The sequence below is a fragment of the Squalius cephalus genome (genome assembly GCF_949319135.1).
Source record: "Squalius cephalus genome assembly, chromosome: 5".
In the NCBI taxonomy this organism is placed as follows: Eukaryota; Metazoa; Chordata; class Actinopteri; order Cypriniformes; family Leuciscidae; genus Squalius; species Squalius cephalus.
Window position 1 is genome coordinate 24,163,196 of NC_137126.1, and position 22,066 is coordinate 24,185,261.

The following is a 22,066-nucleotide window of genomic DNA, read 5'->3' on the forward strand; positions in this document are numbered from 1 at the left end:
ATGCTTCATACTGTATGTACTAACAAACAAACTTTTTTTTTTTTTTTTTTTTTTTTTTAAATCTAAAAAATATGTCCTCAAGAAATTGAAAGCTCAAAAGTCAATGGGAAGTATACCCAGATTTCAAGTCCAAGATAAAGAAAAACAGATACATGTGATTGCACGCATGTTCATTTGAAAGGGATAGTTCCCCATTTACTCACCCTCAAGTTGTTCCGAACCTTGAATGAATTTCTTTCGTTTGCTGAACACAAAATAAGATATTTTGAAGAATGTTGGTAACCAAACAGTGATTGGACCCATTGACTTCCATAGTATTTTTTTGTCCATACTATGGAAGTCAATGGGTCCATCAACTGTTTGGTTACTCACATTCTTCAAAATATATTACTTTGTGTTCAACAGAAGAAATACATTTATACAGGTTTGGAACAACTTGAGGGTGTGCAAATTATGACAGAATTTTCATTTTTGGGTGAACTATGCCTTTGAGTAAGCTAATATATAAATAAGAAAAGAAACACAGAGCCAGAGAAAACACATTGAAGTCACTGTGAATCAATTAGAATGCAGAAGATTGAGGAAGAAAATGGAACATTGTGACTAACACTAAATTAAGTGAATCGTAAACAAATATTCCAACATTTAACTCCGCCGTTAATGTTTTGAGCAATTCTTACAAATTTAGGAGGCATTGATTTGGAACAACGCCCTGACTAGGCTGCAGTTACAAGAGGAGAGACGAAGAATGAAAGAGACAAAAATCATTCACTCACATCAGACTCATTTTCATCACAAAACCACACAGCAATTTTCTTTATTTCAACATGGGAGCACACAGCCATGAAAGTAAAAATTCTTCCCTCAGTCCCTAGCCTGTCAGTCAAGATACAAACACAGCCAGACAGTAGGAACCTGCAACAAATCATGGAATGACACTTTTTTCTAAAAGGCTTCAATGTCTGCAATTATTTTTGCTCAATGCATTGTTTGGTGTCTCCTGTAGTTTGTCAGTCCCATCAAAAAAGGCACAAACAAAGCCTATCAATTACTCTTTTATCCTCTGTTTTTCTCGTTTTCAGAGGTAGAAATGGCTTTGTGAGACAAGTAAAAATGGCACAAGACAGCACAATCATATATGTGTATGATTGTCACGCAATGATTCAGAGGTGTCCATGATGCAAACTGATATTGTAATACATCCCTATCTGACACATTTTTAGTGCTCAAAAAATGTATTTTTACCTCAGTCACTGTGCACAGCTAACTAAACACCCACCCAAAGAGGTCTATAATACCTGGAAAAAACTTTGCGTTAGCATTCCCAGTCATCCTACTGGCAGTTGCTCAGCTAGGTTTATTTTTGTCCTATTAAACCATACAAAAAAAGCACAAAAACGCACACAATAACTTGATAATACACCTCTTCTAGGATTGCATGGTTGGTTGCTTGGCTGGGATGCGTTTCCCAAAAGCATCATTAGCCAACTATGGTCGCGAGTTCCATCATTATAAGCATAGTTTAAAGAGTCGAGGAACATTCGCAAGCAGCATCGGAAAGTTTTGTGGTTGGAACGACAGCTCTTGAGCTGTGGTTAAGAAGCATAATCTCTTGTTTGCATAAAGTGGACTCAATAAATCCGTATCTTGACCCAAATAAGCGAGCTGACATTCAGTACAATCTATATATTTTATTTAGAATACATACAAATGTCATTTATGTCTTTTAGTTTACGTCTTTTAGATTTAAAGCGTCCTGGATCCTTGGCAGATAATAACTCAAAATACTGCTGCTGGAGCTCTGCAGGGTTATTAGATAAGTCATTTATGTCCTTCTTATACTTCTAGTGCAACTAAAAGATGTCCTATCATCTGGGGTCTTATTCTAAGACGGATACCCCATACTGCTCACATGAATGTGACGACACTGGCCAGTTGAATGTTGTTAAAGCACAAGCTTGTGTTCTGCATTGCCAGACAGATGATTTTATCTGGGTTGTGTTTTGCACTGAGCCATGAAACTTTTCCTTTGAGGCTGCAAGTGGCAGCTCCAGATTGGCTTACTATTTAAAAAAAAAAAAAAAAAAATTCCTAAATCAATTGTTTCATACATTAAGTATTTAAAAAAAAAAAAAATTGAGCAGTAAAATATCATTGTTAGTTAATGATTCTAATACATTATCTAATATTAAAGAACTGAACCTTATTGTAAAGTGTTGTTCATTTTATTCTTAATTTTCTGGTGGTTATTTTGATTTTAAATGAAAGTGAAAGTGAGAGAAATCTCGTGCCACTGCCAAGCAAATTCCTGACAGGTCAACCACTTGCTTTTTACTGTTGCTGAAAAAGCATCAAAAACGTCAACGTTGAGCATGGTGTAATATAGTGACACACGACTTGGCCATACACCAGTAATGTCCGTTTTTCTAATTAACTCAACATGTACAGTAAATAGAAATTGAATGAATGCATTTAGTTAAGCTATCATGCATGATACACAAGGTTTAAAATACATGGCATGTAAATTATGACATGCCATATAGAATGCAATTTGTTGCTCCAAAGGCCTGACGTCATTATCCTTTGCAGAACACACAATCCTAGCATATTACTACCAGGCTCATCAAAGTGATATGACCTATGATCAGAGTCCAAGCTGTATGTAAAATGGACCTTTAGCAAACAGATCATCATAATCAGATCAACATGCTCTGTAGTCAATGCATTTCCTCCCACCGTTTAAGGTCACACTCTATGAATCCCTAGTTGTCAATTAGACTAGAGAGAGTTTAAAACAAGGTGAAAACAAGGTTTGGTAATTAACTCGAGGCAGGTTAGCTGCAAAAAAACACACACACACACACACAAATGAGTACTCACAAAAGACAAGAATGACATTAATTGTTACTGTCAATCTATTATAGCAAGTGTAATAAAATTAATTACATGATATGCTAATGAAAATTCATAGCAAAAAATACATAAATATTTTCTGAGCTCCTAAATGAAGGTAATTCAAAGGTAAGTAAGTAGACGTGCCTGCATTCAGTAATACAGTATGTTTTGGTAATTAATATGCACAGTATTTTTATCGTATAGGTATTTCAAAATACTGTATGACTAAGTCTATGGGCCCTATTTTAACGATCTAAGCACATGATCTAAAGCGCACGGCACAAGTTCACTTAGAGCATGTCCGAATCCACTTTTTGCTAGTTTAATGATGGGAAAAATGGTCGGCACGCCAGGCGCAGGGTCTAAAAAGGTTGTCCCTATTCTCTTAATTAGTAATGGGTGTGTTTTGGGCTTTACGTGCGTTAAACCAATCAGAGTCTCATCTCCCATTCCCTTTAAAAGCCAGTTTCGCTCGCGCCATGGCGGATTCGCTATGACGGAATTTGATAGTGGAAAGACTGAACACATCTCCAGAGCGCAAACGGATCTGCTCGTGCTCGAGGTTAAAGCGCACCATCTACGGGACAAGCCGGATTCCACCATATCTTTATGTACACAATAATAATCTTGTACATTTTAATCCTTTCATTTTTACTATTCGGCTAGTTTGTGTGCTGCTGCACATCCCTGTGTGTGTAATAAGCAGAGTGTACAATCTAACGCGCTTTTTAAATCAAATATTGCGCCATTGACTTTAGACCAGGTTTCAGTTGGTCAATGGCACAGTCTATTTATGTTGCCTCAAAATAGCAACGTGCCAACAAAGAAATGGGCGCAAATGCACTTGCTATTTAAACAACGTGGCACAGGACGTGAAAATGATAACTGCGTCGGGCTGAAACTAGCAAAAAACACTTGGCGCTGCATTGCACCGGGTGTATGATATGTATCTTATCTGAATTGTGTTGATTTTAAGAACGCACATCTTGTCCATCAACTGGTTACAACACTGCATATATGCTACACAACAAGCTGAATAAAAATGCACATTAATTCTATAGAAAAGGAGTATTAATCCAGTTACCACAGTGCACAACATTTTTCAATTTCTGAAATTCGCTTGTCACAGAGAAAAAAAAAGAAAGTCAAACAGTGGTTACATATTTTCAAACAGCCATTCAGATTTTTGTATTCACTATAATGTTTCAAACAACACCAAATGCTTAAACACTTAAATACTTGCTTTGCTTACACTTATGCAGTTTACATTTTAATCTGGAATAAAACATGCCAGCCCAGAAAAGGTATCTTGACTGAATATGTTCAGATTTCTATATTATTATTCTATGGTCTTTTTAACTTTAATGTGTTTAAATGTTTATTTACTTTAACTTTTTTTATTGTGTATTGTTTTACAGCATTTAAATGATCAAAGATCTTTTAGTTATTTAAAAAAAAAAAAAAAAAAAAAAACCTTGTTATTAGGAGGACAACACAGAAGACAGTATTTTCATTTAATTCAAAACTATGATAAAAGTTTCAACAATTATTGTGCTTATGAGAATTGGACGTCACATGCCTAAAGCATTTAACAGACATTACAAAAAGTGTTTTTGACGTTAATATATTGTAACATGGGTTCTGTCAAACACATCTGATTCAAAATATCAGCTTGTTATTCGAGACTCAAAGACCTGAAATGGATGTATCCGATAAAGGAGAAATCTAAATGGGAACAGTGCACATTTTGTACGTCTCCCTAATTAAACACACCTGATTCAGGTCATCAGCTAATTAGTAGAGACTCCAAGACCTGAAATAAAGGGTACGTTTATATGACAACGATATGCTTAAAACTGAGAAGTTTTTCCTTTGAGTTTTCCGCGTACAGACGACACCATTTTCAAAACGTTGAGTTATTCATATAACTACTGTTCCCAGGAGGAGTCATTTCTTTTGTTCAGTCCAGCTCTTCACTGAGCCTCCGACTGCACAGGGCTCAGAGGTTTTGTACCTTCTTTCCCTCCTTCTGGGAACAGTGGTTCTATGCATAACTCAACATTCCCATTCATGCGGTACAACACATGACTATGGGACATATTCACGTCCCAGCCAAGTCACTGAACTAAACGTAAGGGACCAGCACCGCCACATATCATGGCGTCATGCGTCATTAGCCTTTCAGGCGTGAATAAAGGTGTCTTCAGCGGATGGCGCAAGAGTGTGATATCCCATAGTCATGTGTTGTACCTCGTTTCCCTCCTTCTGGGAACAGTATAGTTATATGCATAACTCAACGTTTTGACAATGGCATCGTTTGTAAGTGTATACGTACCCTCATTTCAGGTCTTGGAGTCTCGACTAAACATGAGCTCAAAATGGACTTTGTTCTGTATGTGATCTACAAAAACTTAGAGGTTAAAATGAAAAATATTGACATGTCGTCTGTGTTTTTGTCACCCATCCCCTAGTTTATGTCTTGATTATAGGTCTGTTGACAATCTCATCCCCTAGATCCCGTATTATGCAAATGAATGGCATAAATCTTGCTGTTCTTGTATTTGTCTAAACAAACAAGCATGAGATGCGGATTGAGTGCTGGAGTCTAATTGAGGTGAGGTGATTTCCATCATAGTTTTGCTGTCTCGCATTACCATGCCTCATGCATTGACTACACGGCCCCTCTGTGAGCATGTGAGATGAATTCGAACTTAAGATGATTAATGTGCATGATACTCGCTGTCTTATTATTGATGAGGGAGAGATAAAGCAAAGTCTTCAGGCTTCAGCCAAGAGGTCAGAGACAGACTGGAGAGTTGCAACTGTGACCTCAATTATAATGTGAAAGTGAACATTACATCACTTATCCCTAAAAACTTGTGCTGAACATTGATTATCCGATGTGGTGTGTCAGTTTCACATTAAAGACTTCCCAAAGGCTTTAGCTTGATGTTTGAAGGATGATCCATCGAAAAGGGACTGCTGGGAAGACCTCAGGAGCTCTGTTTCTGCCTAGGCCCTTTGGTTTGTATGGGCCACAATTAGAGTTGTCATGGTCTGTCCAGCAGCATGATATTGATCTACGGGCTGTAGCACAGGGCTGTTATCCACTGGACCCAGTCGTCCTGCTTTCTCCCATTTCTTTATCTTATCCTCCCACTTTATCTCTCCCCCGGCACTGAGTTCAGCCTGTTTTAATTACCATCTCTCTATGGCACCCCCTGCCTGCTATCTGACAGCTGAATCGACAGAATGGAGCCCTGCCTTGTTCATTATGAAAACAGCAAGACGACCTGGGGCCTCATGACAAAACTTTGTGCAGTAAATGTTCTGTACGCACAAACAGTGCAATCTATGGAGACACAAAATGATTTATAAAATCATTTTGTGTGGTTCCCTTTTATAATGTGTATATTCCTAAAATGCATAATCATTTTGATCTATCTATCTACCCATGTATTCATCTATCTCTCTATATCTACAGTATATCCATCCATCCTCTCTATATTTATATCTTTATTAGGCCTAATAAAACGGTTAGTTCCAATCCTTGATTCTGATTGGTCAATAGCTGTGTTTTATTCACGATTTTAATTCACCCAACGGCTCTATTTATCACTACACAACACCCCTAGCAACCACTCTTTGCAATGTAAACACATGTTTGTTCTCATTGATATTGTTCATTGAAGCTTATAGAGTAGTATATTGTGAGAGATTGAGTAAGCAAGTGTACCTGCATTTACAGTAGATATAACATTTTCCTCCAGGTCAGTCCTATATTCATAATTAAAAAAAAATAGTTTGAATGTCCGCTGTGATACCATGTTCTTTTAACGTCTTGCTTATCCATGTTCAAAAGTTTCAGTCCTTTCAATATAAAAGTCTTCTCCTGACTGACTCACTCATAAAGACAATTATTTCTTTGAAATAATGTAACTGCTGTTGCTGTTCACGGTCAGGGCCTATTTTTTTACAGCGAAAGGCTTTTAGTGATTTTACTTCATGAAAGTTCCACAGATACTGATTTTTTTTGCTTTAATATTTCTTTTGTGTGGTAACCGTTTTATAAAAGCAATAAGGTACTTCACTTCGCATTGTGCCTAACAGCACCCTTAAGCCGTGACTTATTCACGATACAGCACAGCCTCTCGTACCTTATTGCTTATTATCTATATTTATCCATCCATCCACCATCTATCCGTCTCTATTCACCTATCTATCATCTATAAATCCTTATATCTATCCATCTTTCTATCCATTCATCCATCCATCCGTCCATTTCTATATCTATACATTCAGCATCTCTATATTTACATCTATACCCATATCAAAATTATCTATATCCATCCATCCATCCATCCATGTATGTCTACTCACCTAACTATCAATCATCTATTCATCTATCAGTCCTTATTTATATTCATCTTTCTTTACATTCATCCATCCACCCATCTGTCTCTATATCTTTATTTACATCCATCATCTCTATATTTATATCTATATTCATATCTATATCTATATCTACAAAAAATGCAAGGTTAAAAACAACCATTTCTGGGTTATTTGGCAACCCAGTGCTGGGTAAATATTGTACACATGATGTATTATTTTGACCCAGCTTGATGGGTTTTACACATTAATCTGCTGGGGTTTTTTTTTTGTTTGGGTTATTTTTTTTATTTTATTTTTTTGTGCTGGGTCAAGTCAACCTGATCATGAGATAATGAGATGTACTGTATCCATATCACTATTTTACAAGATAGATCACAATTCTGTCAAAACCAGGATTTCTTTTCTTCTTTTTTTTTTTATATCACAGGCAGGCCATTTTTAGTACTTGATAGGCCCCGAAGACATATTTCATTATCACTCAAACTGGAACATGGGCATACTTACTGTAATTATGAAAGGCATTATGTTCCCCTGGAGTTATGACTGAAATTATGAGTTTAAAATATGTCATTCCAAAAGTTAACACAGAGATCACTGTTTATACCGCAACTTTTTTATGTAGCTTTCCCTGGAGGCTACCAGAGAGGTTTTTTCACAATGTTATATACCCTTGGATACATGAGTGGGTTCTTCTATATATGCAGTCTGAAAGAAATCTGCCATCAAAGAGCATACATGGAGGAAGTGCTTTTAAAACATCATAACCTGAGCTTAATTAATGTTACTTTTAATGTCAATTATAAGGTCAAAGAAGTAGCAGCGGCAAACAAATTAAACATACACTAATGTTCTACACTAATGCATAAATAGCAAACATCTGTGATGCGGATATCTGTCAGAAGAAACCAGTCCTGGAAGATTGACTCAAGGACAGTCTATCCTCCTCTTTATTATGTCACACATTAAAGACAGCCAGGAGTTCCTTCCTCACCACTTATGATGTACATTCAGTGACAGGCAATAACAAGGTCAGTGTTTTGATGGAACTTTAATGACAGCCAGTGTACTGGGATTTGAAGACCTGAGTATTCAGTGAATAATATTCTCCATTTTTTATTACCCCAGGGCCAAGACTAACTTTAACAACAGCTCTTGTGTTATAGCACACCGTGTGCTGGCTATGAAAGTGCACTGGGATCATTCAAGGATGACTTGAAAGAATTGGACAGAGAAAAATAAAGGCAAGCGTGAAAATGTGGCAGGGTTTCGGTTTCCAGGGATATTCCGGTTTCAATACAAGATTAATCGACAGTATAACGTTCATTTTGTCCATCAGTTTCTTTTACAAACCTGGGCTACAGTGAGGCACTTAAAATGGAAGCAAATGTAGCGAGTCAGTAGGCTTTAAAATACTCACTTTTTCGATAGTATAGCCACAAGACAAAGGATTTTAGTGTGAAAATCACTTACTAACCTTTTCTGTGTAAAGTTATATCTAATTTTACAAACTTTTTCACTCGATAACATAACCCCTAAAAGCCTTAAAACAACAGTAAGAAACAAAAAAAAAACATCTTTATAAACAATACAAAGTGTTCAAATAATTAACTTAAGTGCATTAATAAAATTACACAACTTCACAGTCACAAAAAAAATTCACGGTAATCAACATTGTGCCACAAATGCTGTGAACTGAGCTTAACTTGTCCTGAACCCAGAATATTATTTTTCAAATTAGTTTGAATTATTTTTATCCCATACCCTCATCAAAGCAAAAATGGCCTTTTTTTGGTTTTGTTTTATAACCTTGAACTGAGAACCAAAGGAATCAATGTCTTTTATGACTAATAAAAGTAGGGCCATCCTAATTTTAGAGGCCATTTAATACGGATTAGAACTCTTAAAGCAATTCTACTGAATGTGACCCTGTGAAAATTAGTAAAAATGTGAAGATTTGGATTTTAAATCTTATCTGTCACTTGGAATTTTATGCTTATGGATCTCCAGTGTGTAGTTAGGATGTGAAATCTGCCGGCACCACACTTGATAAATGCACACTTTTTTTTATGGAGAGCACAGAAAATGATCAGGATCTGTGAAATGATTCTTGGAGTTGGATTATATCAGGGCAAACAGAGAATACAGCGTGAGCATCAGAAAGGTCATTATAATCATGCATGTGACATTTGGCTTTTACATAGCCCTTTCTCTCATTTGAAATGCTGCTTGGACATATCTGACCTCATCACATTGTTGTCCTTGTCTGCCCCCACCCCTAAATGAATGTAATCTGGAAGTTTAGCCAACTCACACTGTCACGTTGCGGTCTGGGCAGCTGTCTCCGAAGGTGCCCCCTTGCTCCTTGAAGGTGATAAGGTTCCAAACAGCCACCACGGTGTCTTCAGGCACGTTGAAGTGGAACAGCTCCACGCTGGCAAAAGAGCGGTAGGCATTGAGCTTGCGAGGCGTCCGGGTGAAATAGTCAGTTACAAACAGGCAATCTAGGGAATGGAACAAGGAGAGAGTTATTTAGATGAAAGATGGCAATGGGCTGGATGAGGGAGAAGTTGGGTGGGAAGAGGGTTGGAGGAATCAGTCTTAATGCGGTTTGGTTGACCTTCCTTCTAAAAGCCCCACCAGTGATTTAATCAAACTTGCCGTGGGTCATGCGTGCTTTGGCTTTGATTCAAATACCGAGACTCTATGCAAAATTAATTTCGTTGCTATCCTTCAATACAGGGCCAGAGAGGAAGCAGCAAAATGACATTTGCAATCTGCCTTAATGAGCCGTGGCTTCCTATGGCTCCATCATCAGAGAGCCTAATGGGTTTGTAGATCTCTCTCAAATACTGATAAAAATAGCTACTTTCAAGTATGTTTAGGTTGGAACACTTTCTATGTCAGGTGGGCATGACCAATGCAAAACTAGGAAAATGCTATTTTATCATAAACTTAATTTTATTTAAAAACTCTATATATGAACTTCCTAGCATAGACAAATGTTAATACAGGCATCCAAGTAGAAGCCAATGTAAAATTGGTTGCAAAAGTCAGGTGACAAAAACAGGAAGTCAGTTGGTGCAACTGCAATGAATGTCTCTATATGAAATAAAAAAAATGAAAAAAACATTATTTAAGCTAAATAAATAATACATTTGAGCAAAGATTGTCTATTATTTAATTACTGTTCTCAAATTTTAGTTTTAAGTTAAATATGTTTTACACTTTAAATTATTTTCATGATAATTTTAAAATAATGTAAGTTGCCACTATCATATCAAGTAAAGAAACATGGGTCACGCTTTATATTATTGTGGCGAGCAGGGCGAGGCCGAGTGCCTTGAGAGAGCGGCTCGAGGTCGGTGGCGTGATTGATAATGAGCAACACCTGCGCGACGCACAGGTCTCGTATCTCTCACGGAGGAGCGGAAGCATAAAAGGAGGAACGATGACAGTGAAGGACGAGAGAGGCCAGGCCTGGACTATTTTATTTCATGTTTGTTTTATTTTATGTGACAGCAGTCATCCGTGAGGGGCTGCTGTCTTTTACTTTTGTTTTGTATTTGTTTGTTTTATTATTAAAACTGTTAATTGTTTGCCGGTTCCCGCCTCCTTCTTCCCATAACATCTAACCTCGTTACAATTATCTTCAATGCATTTTTTTATATTTTAATTTAATATTCCCAGTCATTATTAATGTTGTCAGGTGGCACAACTGATAGGTGCAACCATGTAAATTCTTGATTTAAACCAACAAATATTAGTTTAAAGTGAACAAATGGCTGATATCTAAATTGTGAATAGTTATTGTATTGAATGCATTTACTGGTATACTTGTATGCTTATTTTTTATTATATTTCTTTAAAAGTAAAATCAGATGCTAGAGAGTCTACAGTGCCTAACAGATTATTATTTTGTCTTTAGCATCTGATTTTACTTTTAAAGAAATATAATAAAAAATAAGCATACAAGTAACAGTAAATGCATTCAATACAATAACTATTCACAATTTAGATATCAGCCATTTGTTCACTTTAAACTAATATTTGTTGGTTTAAATCAAGAATTTACATGGTTGCACCTATCAGTTGTGCCACCTGACAACATTAATAATGACTGGGAATATTAAATTAAAATATAAAAAAATGCATTGAAGATAATTGTAACGAGGTTAGATGTTATGGGAAGAAGGAGGCGGGAACCGGCAAACAATTAACAGTTTTAATAATAAAACAAACAAATACAAAACAAAAGTCATATATACTGTATATATATATATATATATATATATATATATATATATATATATATATATATATATATATATATATATATATATATATATATATATATATATATATATATATATATATGTATGAAGAGTTCAGATGCAAAAGCCTTTAAGTGCCATCTGAAATTTTCTTCTAGAATGATCATTTTTATCAAGCTCGTATATTTAAGTTAAATAATTTCACTTAAATGGCAATGCAAATTACCTATTAATTGTCATTTAAGTGAAATTACTCAACTTAAATATGCAAGATTTATAAAAATGATCATTCTAGAAGAAAATTTCAGATGGCACTTAGAGGCTTTTGCATCTGAACTCTTCATATATATATATATATATATATATATATATATATCCCTAGTCAGGATTTGTTCATTTAAAACCCCATATAAATTAAATTACAAAATAAAAATAGAATAAATTTGATTCTGAGTAGCTTTAGGTATTTTTAAATTATGAGTAGCATTTTAAAGTAGCTTCCCCACCACCACTGTAATACACATTCAGAAAAATAATGTAGGGAATTAAAAATAAATGCAGTAGTCACTCTCAATACTTTGTTCAGATTCAGTCGGGCAACATAGACAGCACAACCTAAATCTCCCTGACTGAGGAGATCTGAAACGCACAACCTCAAAGCTCAGGAGCAGCACTGCAGTGTAAATATCTCTGGAGATTTGAGCTTGTGTGTGACATACAGAGAAAATTAGAAGAAATGCGTAAGACAGGCAAGCTGGATGAGCGAAGACAAATGACAGCACCTGTATGTCAGTTCTAGCCGTCTGTTTAATCTCTTTCCCGTCGAACCCTTTGCTTCTGTTATTAACAGACATAACAAATCAACTGCCTTGACACTTTTATTAAGCTGATGGACTCTCAGAGGTATGACGCCAATATGGCCTCTTCATCTGTTAGCTCAGACAGCAGAGCACATCCCACTGATGGGCTTCACGCGCAATCACTTACAGTGCGAATAAAATTACTGAGTGAAATATAGCAGATGGACCCACATCATTTGGTACCGTATGAACTGCAACAATGTCCATCCTGGGCTAAAATTTAACATTTATAACAACTGCCTCACTAGCATCTAAGGTGCAACATTATTCAATGATTGTACAATAAAAATTTAAAAAACCCTGAAAATTATACAGAAAATTTAAAATGTAAGTTCAAAATGCATTCACAAGAGAGAATTACTTTCTCAAACAAGCATTTCTGTCAGATAGAAACCCTACCGGTGGTCCAGTCAGAAGTGGACAGGCTGATTACCCCTGATGTCAATCAGAAGCAGAGGCAATGTCATGTGGTTTGACTGTTACATGGGCTGATGAATTGCAGGTGTGTTAAAATATATGGCCTCTTGTCTTGACAAACCAAGCCAATGATATCCAGCAGGATACTAGGGTTCAGAAATTACACCTGTACACTGAGGGTGAATTAAAATTAACATCTCAAGTTTAACCACCCACAAACAGCTTAAACAGGTGAAATGCAGTATTGGGCTATGGCTTGTGTATTCATCTTCAACCAGTGTTCTATTCAACACAAACATTCCTTCTTATAAATTAGAATTAAAGTCACCATGAAATCAATTCTCATTTGTTTTTATGGTATATTGCAGTATTTACTACAAATGATTTATCCATGTACATCACTATTATTTTTTAATCCATAGGCCTCAAAATATTTAATAAAAATAACTTCCCTCCCTCTTGCGGCGACATCTCTTCTCTTCTCTGAAGATGTCTTTACTGGCATGAAGGCGGGATCAACCTGTCACTCACAGCACTAGCCAACCACAATGATCCAACGTCCCATTAGTTCCCCATGGACAAAATCACTTGGATATACATCACAATAGGGAAGAAATAACTACCACCACTTCCGTTTAATGCTGACTTTAAAGACTGAAGCCTTATAAATAAAAATCAATGTTATTTGACTGTTGAAATGTACAGTACACTGCATTACTATGCCTCACGGTAACCCGTTTAAAAAATTTAAAACAAACACCCAAACAATAAACACTCTCAACATCATTCCAAGTCTGTATGACTTTCTTTCTTCTGGGGGAAAAAAAAGAATGTAAGTCAATATAATGGAAGTCAATGATAACCAAAAACATTCTTCTAAATATCTTCTGTTATGTGCCACAGAAGATAGAAAGTCATACAGTTGGAATAACCTGAGGGTTAGTAAATTATGTCATAATTTTCATTTTTTTTAAACCAATGCAGACATTGTGTGCAAATAAACAACGCTATCGGCAGGCGTGATTCATTTTTAGTGAATTTCCCCCTCAGTATGCAGTAAAAACTGCCCTCCACTAAGGGGAACAATATTTATCCATTGCAAAATGTCTCAGTGCTATATGATTCAGCCTGAGACTAGCATAGCTATTGCATCAGTTTTAAAGAGGGGTCATCATCATTTGAAACTTAACACTGTTTTATGTTTTCATTCATAATAGAGATTTTAGTTTCACTGAATACACGTTTATATCAACAGAAACACATTAAGCTTGTAATGCATGAGGAGTGGCTAGCATGTGAATGAAAACATGTCATATTCTAATTCTAAGTAATTCTGTCTCGCTCTTGCTGTTCTCAGAGAACAAATCCTGCTTTAGCACCTTTTATTACTGGCATCTCACTGTTTCTAATCAGTATTAGCTATGAGCTCTAATAATGGGGACTAATTAAAAGGAAACAATAAGAAAGCATGTGTTTTTGGAGAACGGAGAGACTATCGCATGTTTCCGTGTGTCTTTTATCTTTTTGCCACTGCACAGGCCACAAAAGATGATTCGCAATGGACCAGACGAGTAATAAATCACAAACCCTTTTATTACATTTCATGTCAATATTCCCCACACAACAAAGTTTACTGCCGCTCAATACAGGTTCCCGTCTTTCAATCTAAGCCTCAGATTGAGGAGCATTAAAATTAATATCGCTTTTTTCTTGCAGTCACGTTACCTCTCCTGCAGTGATGGGAATCAATAATTAATGATGTCTCTCTCTCACATATGTAGAGACCCATATTCCCCACTGTCATTGTTTCTACACACACAAGGCGCAGAGATATTGAGGTCAGATTGCTTGTACGGCATGTCTGCTCCAAAACACAGGCACACATTCAGGAAAAACATTCTGTAGTCTGGAGAGTTTGCTTTGTCTAAAATATGAAGGCCTTTCAGCAAAGATCTATACTTTTGTGTCAGAACCTATAGATATGTATATACATACCACTTTAGACACGGTTCCAATGGAGCGCGATACATGAGCCGTCCACCATACTGAACAAAGCTGGTCCGTGAACACTCGAGATCAAGTTTACTGCGCATTCAGCAATAAGTTAATTACGTGTGTGAATATCTATATTCTTTAACAGCTGATTTTAACAGGATTTATAGTTTATTATTTATGTTAGATAATTCTCCATATGGTAAATAAAGCATATTGGCTCTATTGGCTCATAGACAGCTCTTATAGATATTACTGATCATCAGAAAACCCTACCATAGATATTCAACAAAACATTTACTGAGAAAAGTCTTGATTTGAAAATAATTCAAATACATTATTGGGGCAGATTGGGGGGGGAAACATTTTTAAAAAAGTTAAAAAAATTAATTATTATAATGTTACTATAAAATATTTATATTAAAATATAAATCAATGTTATTAATTAAACTAAACTCAATCTAAATTTACAATCTTGAAAAAAAAAAAGAAAAGAAAAAAAAGTTTCATGGTCATTCTCAGTCACACCTGGTCTCTCCCTCACAAAACTGAAGGGTATAATCAATTTACCACACCATTCTGAAAACTCCCCGCACATATGCCTACTACAACCATTAGTGTTTCTCCCAGAAGCTCCACTACATGAGTGGAGGTGGTCTCTGCAGACATGAGGGAGGATTTGTGCTATCAGGCTAGTATTGGAGGAGCGTGTCCTTGCAGCAGGGGAGTTTTACAGAAAGCTTGTGGAGTTCTCAAAAAATCCTCAAATGCCTTCTTAGGACAAGAACACTGGGAACGAATCCAGAAGAAACCGAGCTGTTAGCAGGCACACACATTCACACATAGACAGGCTACTATATTTGCGCATCTACGTCATTCTTCTCCCCAAGGTTATACAGTTTTGGTGCGTTAATTTCCTCCATCTCTTGAGTAGCATATCAAGGCAGAAGCTGTTCCGTCAGTTTTCATCATGCTGGAATGCTGTGATGAAGAGATGACTTGTGACATGTGCATCATAAAATTACCATCGGATCATATCTCCAGAGAGAAAGTCATCCAATCCCCGAATCCGCAGTACTGCCTATGTTGCTTTTAGCAAGAGCACAGAGACTGGATGGGGAAAGTGTTTCAAGGGAGCATAAACGATGTGCGTGTGTAATGGAGGACCAAAAGTTGAAAAGCATACAGATACGGAAAGAGAAATATGATTTATGTATGCAAAGAGAAGTATGTAAAGATGTTCTAAGTACAATTGACACATGCCCCTTTTTAGCTACAGCCACATATGGAGTGACTGAAGTCAGAGCTATTTTACAGCAGAGTGGATACATTATTGTGGTGAACTGCGAAAAACATTCATTTGGAAATCAGGTCTCAATTTGTTTCAATTCGTGACCATGTCGAGTCAGTAAGATTTTTGTTTTTGTGAAAAAATATTTTATTCAGCAAGGACGCATTAAACTGGTCCAAAGTAACATTAATAACATTTATAATGCCACAAAAGATTTATAATTCAAATAAATGCTGTTATTTCTATTCATCAAAGAATCCTGAAAAAAAATCTACAGTATATATTATGGCTTCCACCAAAACATTAAGCAGCACAATTGTTTTCAACATTGATAATAATATGGAATATTTCTAGAGCTGCAAATCAGCATATCAGAATGATTTCTGAAGGATCATGTGACTGTTTTGAAACAGTCCACTATTAGCAGGTGCATTGGTAGGCATAATAGGTGAGGGTAATGTGATTGAGTGTAAAAGGAGCATTTCAGTATTAGCAAGCAAGGTGGGTCATGGCTCATCACTTTGTACCAAATATCATGAGAGAATTGTCAAACAAAAATCACATTTCTAATGCAAGATTGCAAAAAAAAAATTCTCCATCTACCATACATAATACTGTAAAAAGATTCAGGGAATCCAGAGAAATCTCAGTGTATGTAAGGCAAGGCAGGAAACCTCAGTTGTATGTGTGTGACCTTTGAGCCCTCAGATGGCATTGCATGAGAAACCATCATGCTACTTTGTTAAATATATCCTCATTGCAGTCTGCCGCTACATCAAAAAATGCAACTTGAATCTCTGTTACGCAAGGAGAAAGCTATACATCTGTTCTATGCCGAGTGGAAATGTGTGCTGTGGTCAGATGAGTCCACGTTTCAGCTTGTTTTTGAGAAAAAAACGACATTGAGTTCTCAGCGACATTATCAGCGAAAGGTACAAAAGCAAACATCTGTCATGATATAGAGGTGCATCAGTGCAAAAGGCATGGGTGACTCGCATATGTGTGAAGGTGTGTGATGGGTATGTGTTTATTGGGATTACAGAGACATTTAATGGCATAAATATCTTGATCTTGATCTTCCCAAGAACATCTTTCATGGGAAGCAAGACCATGCAAGGCTTCATTCTGCATGTGCTACATGTGGTTTCATAGACACTCCAGTCTACACCGTAGAAGGGATGTGCTTAACTGTCCTGCCTGCAGTCCAGATCTGTCTCTTATTGAAAACATATGGCCCATCAAGAAAAGGAGAATCAGACAACGACGACCATGGACTGTTGAGCAGCTGTATTTTATCAGGGGAGATTCACTTGCAAAACTGCAATTAGTAGTTGTCTCAACTTTTTTTGGAGTGCGTTACAGCCATCAAAATCAATGAAAAAACAAACAAAAAAATGTTTTTTTGTTTTTTACAAAACACAATTTTGTGCAGTGAAAACATTCTTGATTTTATTGCATTTTACAAAGTGTCCCAACGTTTCTGCATTTGTAAATCAGAAACGGTTTATCAAAATATTGAATATTTACCATAGTGCAATGTGTACAGGAATTGCCTTACAATAACCAACTCAACATGCAGCTCATGAAGATAAATGAAGACCTCAATGATTCTAGATAAAATATAGAATGGTTTGACAGAAGCCACACACACTCTGCAGCTCCCTTTGCAGTTCAAGCATGTTGCCAAAAAATAACACCAGCCCTAACCACCAGCAAAACTGCTCTTGCTTCAGGCTTTAGGCAATCAGATTTATAAATTGCATCAAACAAATATGCACATTTGTGGGTAGCAAGCCGGCATCCTTCAAGAAATGTCTGCATCTCCCAGACTAAGCTCTCAAAGCAGGCTGACCTGGTAGATGCTCTTCTCTGAGTTCGATTTACGTTCTCTCCGTTCATCTCCCACATCCGTGCCCAAATCCACGGATTACAACCTTCAAAGAGATGCTCACAGAGACACTCCAAGCAAAGCCTGGTGTAATCTGCTCTGGCAACATCATTACCTAGGCCGCTAGTATTTCAGCACATCCCGGAGGGGAGGGGGGGGGGGGGTAGTAGTTAAGAAAATACCACAAGCTTAGGCCTCAAAACTGTGCCTGTGTGAAATCGCCCTACTTGAAATGTTTTAATAGCTGTGAATTAGCACCCCCATACATCATGATGACACATTGTTGCTATTTTAGCCCGTGGTTGGACATGAAGGAAATATTTTAAGACGCTGATCAAAAGAAGACGGCCACAGGCCACCAATGTGAGAGATCAATTTTAAGTGTCAGTTCTTGACCTGGCAGAAACAGTGAGACACTTGCTCTGCTCCAAAGCTGCCAACAGAGGCTGAATTTTAAGACATCAGAGCTCAAAATGTTTTATCCAAATTCTAAAGCAGCATGTATCCTTTGTGCAGAATGCTACCCCAGAATTCACTGTGAGAAGATCAGTAAAACTATCCAATGTGGCAGACGGAAAGAAAGAAATGTCGATAACAAATATACTTACAATTCATTCGATACTGTAAAGTATCTACAAAAAACGATATGGAAATTTTGGACTTAATATAAATATTTATATTTTGAAGCCAGTAATTAATATATTGGCTAATATTAGATGATATCTACATTTTGAGACTGATCACAATAAATAATATGCACTTCAATTGGAACCAAGCATCAGATTTAGTGGAAAACTAATTTTAAATGTATTAAAAAGAATCTTGCAGGTGTAAACATACATAAGGGGTGGGAATCTTTTGGTACCTTGCGATTCGATTCAAATGTCGATATGATATGTGAATAGATTTTTATTTTAGTTTACTGTTTTGTGTTACTTTTCCTATTTGACTGCAATAGACAGTTTAGTAGGTCTAGAATAAAATTCTATTAATTAATTGTAAACCCTGAAATTTATAGTTTTTTCTTCCCATTTTAATCAACCCGATAAAATAAACGCCATTTAAGCAGACTGCAATCATTACACACATGACTCTGACTTCAGTAATAAAGCAAGGCAGGCCTAAAACAAATAGAAAAACTACAGTATACTACATAAATAAAATGAGAAACACAAATATAAAACTAGTAAATAAAATTTAAATAATAGTGCTGTCAAATCGATTATTTGTGATTAATCGCATCTAACATATGTGTGTGTATGTGTGTGTGTGTGTGCGTGTGTGTGCGTGCGTGTGTGTGTGTTAAAAGACGCCTGCTCACCGGATTTAGTTACAGACTCTCCAGTCAAAAGAAAAAGCCTGCTGGGATATAAAAGGGTGTTTCTCTCGGGAAAAATTACTACAATTGTCACGTGTCAGACTCAGGTCACCAACATGATCAATGTCATGATTTGATATCTGCTAAAAAAGGTAGCAGATGTCAAATAGCAGGCTATCATGTTGAAGACCGGCATGCACTTTCGAAAGTGCGCAGACTCTCGTTAAAGGCCAAATGAGAGAATGTGCCAGAGAGAGCACAAGGTGAGAGAGAGCAGTGAAAGCCATCCCATAAGCATCAGTCACATTGCCCTTGGTGAACCCTGATCATGCAGTCCTGGTACTTTGCACCTCGACAGCAATTTTCGACTTGCTATATAACCTCCTTGTTAAAGTAAATGGAAAGTGCTTTTTTATAAAATCTTGGGAATTGCCAGTGCAGCCCAGGGTTTCGGTAATGTGCCACCCTGAGACTGACAACTCATTCTACCTGCATAAAACACAGTCTGTCTGTGCACACCATTGCTGTCTGCTCCATAATTAATGGCAGCGAGCAGAGTGCAGTTCTTTTCTCCTTCCACGCATGTTTCTGGGTCTCTATCCCTGATAAAAGCGCAGACTGCTGCCTTGGAGCTCTTTACCACGGCTCTGTCACTTGCCCTTTACATTCAGCCTGACATAACAACATTCAGACGAGGTTCCACATGCAGCGATGACTGATCCAGACTGACATGAAAGGATGCGTTTCCAGCCCAGAGCTTGAATACTGGAGCGTCGTCAAGATGGTTGAAAGTCATGAGGTATTGCAGCAGCGCTTGCAAGATAATGCAATACGCATCGCGAGTTTTAATTGAGTTTCATACAGCATTACTTTTGCCAACTGTTAGGCAGGAGAAGTTGTTGTTAGAGATAAATTTGCACAAAGACTTTTAAGAAAAAAAAAAAAAGCATTAAGATAAACAGAGTCAAATTAAACAACACAATGCACAAGCTACACTATCGTTCAAAGCTTTGGGGTAGGTACGATTTTTTTAATGTTTTTAAAAGAAATCTCTTATGCTCACCAAGGCTGCATTTATTTATATGCAGTAATATTGTGAAATATTATTACAATTTCCAATAACTGTTTGCTCTAATAGTTAATACATTTTAAAATGTGATTTATTCCTGTGTAAAGCTGAATTTCCAGCATCATTACTCTTCAGTCTTCAGTGTCACAAGATCCTTCAGAAATCATTCTAATATGCTGATTTGGTGCTCAAGAAACATTTCTTATTAATGTTTGTGGAAACCATGATGCATTTTATCAGGAAATATATATATTTAAATTATACCGACTTTCAAATGGTACTAGAAAATCAGGAATTTTTAAAATAACTGTTGCTATGATCAACAGAAACAACAATTTAGTGAAAGTCATTGTGAAACTACATTCACAACCCATTTCACCTCTGTATAATGTGACAAGGATATCCAAATTAAACCGTACATTCAAGGAAGAAAAAAAACGTAATTTAGCAAGTTCATTCATTTTGATGAAAGATTACAAATGTTTTCTTCTTCAGAATAACAAGCACTGATGAATTATGCACACCAGCAAGTACTAAGCAAATAGGGTGGATTTTGATTTCATGTTGAAATTAAGGACTACTTTAAGAAACATTACACAAAAGATTCTGCAAACAAACACACAGTTCAGCAGCCGCACAATATGTACCGACAAAATACTTAAATCCTTCACTCAACAGGGTCTAATTTCTCTGCATTTGACCCCTGTTGTATTTCTATCAATCACCCGCCTCAGCTGTCACCGGTCAGTGGAGCACAGAAGTGGATAAATGCAATCAGGGTTAATGAGTCTCATATCGCTCATCTATGCAGTGCTGTGGAGTGGATCAGCAGTGGCTGTAAACACCAGGCTTGGCTCGAGCAAGGGCAAACAAACAGGCCTGCCAAACTCTCTCTGTCTCCGTCTTTGTCTCTCTCTCTCTCTCTTAATACTTATCTCAGCACTCATCAAGCTAAGACCTCAGAAAGGAAAAACAAATCCTACTATCAACATACAATGGAGAAAAAAATGGACACTGCTAATAAGGTGTGTGACGAGGAAAAGAATATGCGTACACCCTGAAAAGACATGCTGTTCTTTATTATGTCAATATGACAAATTTTAGAGCCCCTTGAGAAGGAACATATCAGGGACGTAAACAATACTTATTTTGGGCAATTTAAAGTTTAAGGTTTTAAAACCAAATTTAAGACTTTAAAAGACATTTTTTAAGACAATCTCAAAACAAATCAATTTCAATACATATATTGAATAAAAGATGTCTTATGTACTAATATATCAGTACATTCGAAGTGTAGGTTGATCGATATTATCATACCAAGCAAAATCCGATTTCCAATGTGATTAATTAAAGTCAATAAAAAAATGATTGTGCCGATACTAGTCAAATTTATACATAAAACTTTTGTAATCTATTCAGTCTATTTAATATGCAACTGAATAGCTACATTATATACTTTCACATGCCAAAATAATGTAATGTAACACACAGAACGTGTTTTTGCTGTTAAAAACATGAGACGCAGGTCAGTGGAACGAAAAAACATTTTTAGAAGAGTCACTGGGGCTGTACCTTTTCAAAAGGTACACTTTTGTTCCTTTTAGGTACTAATTTGTTCCTTTTAGGTACTAATATGTACCATTAAGGTACCAATATGCACAAAAATGTAC

At 36.5% G+C, this 22,066-nt stretch overlaps 1 protein-coding gene across 3 annotated transcripts in view; it reads right to left on the minus strand.

Moving 5' to 3' along the window:
- The window catches only part of tmem8b (transmembrane protein 8B), a 149,312-nt gene that overhangs the window by 93,784 nt on the left and 33,462 nt on the right, over positions 1–22,066 (minus strand). For all 3 annotated transcript variants that reach the window (XM_079871423.1, XM_079871422.1, XM_079871421.1), the window contains one exon: positions 9,602–9,791. In XM_079871423.1, coding sequence (XP_079727549.1) covers positions 9,602–9,791 — 190 coding nt within the window. The remainder of the gene's footprint in view (positions 1–9,601; positions 9,792–22,066) is intronic.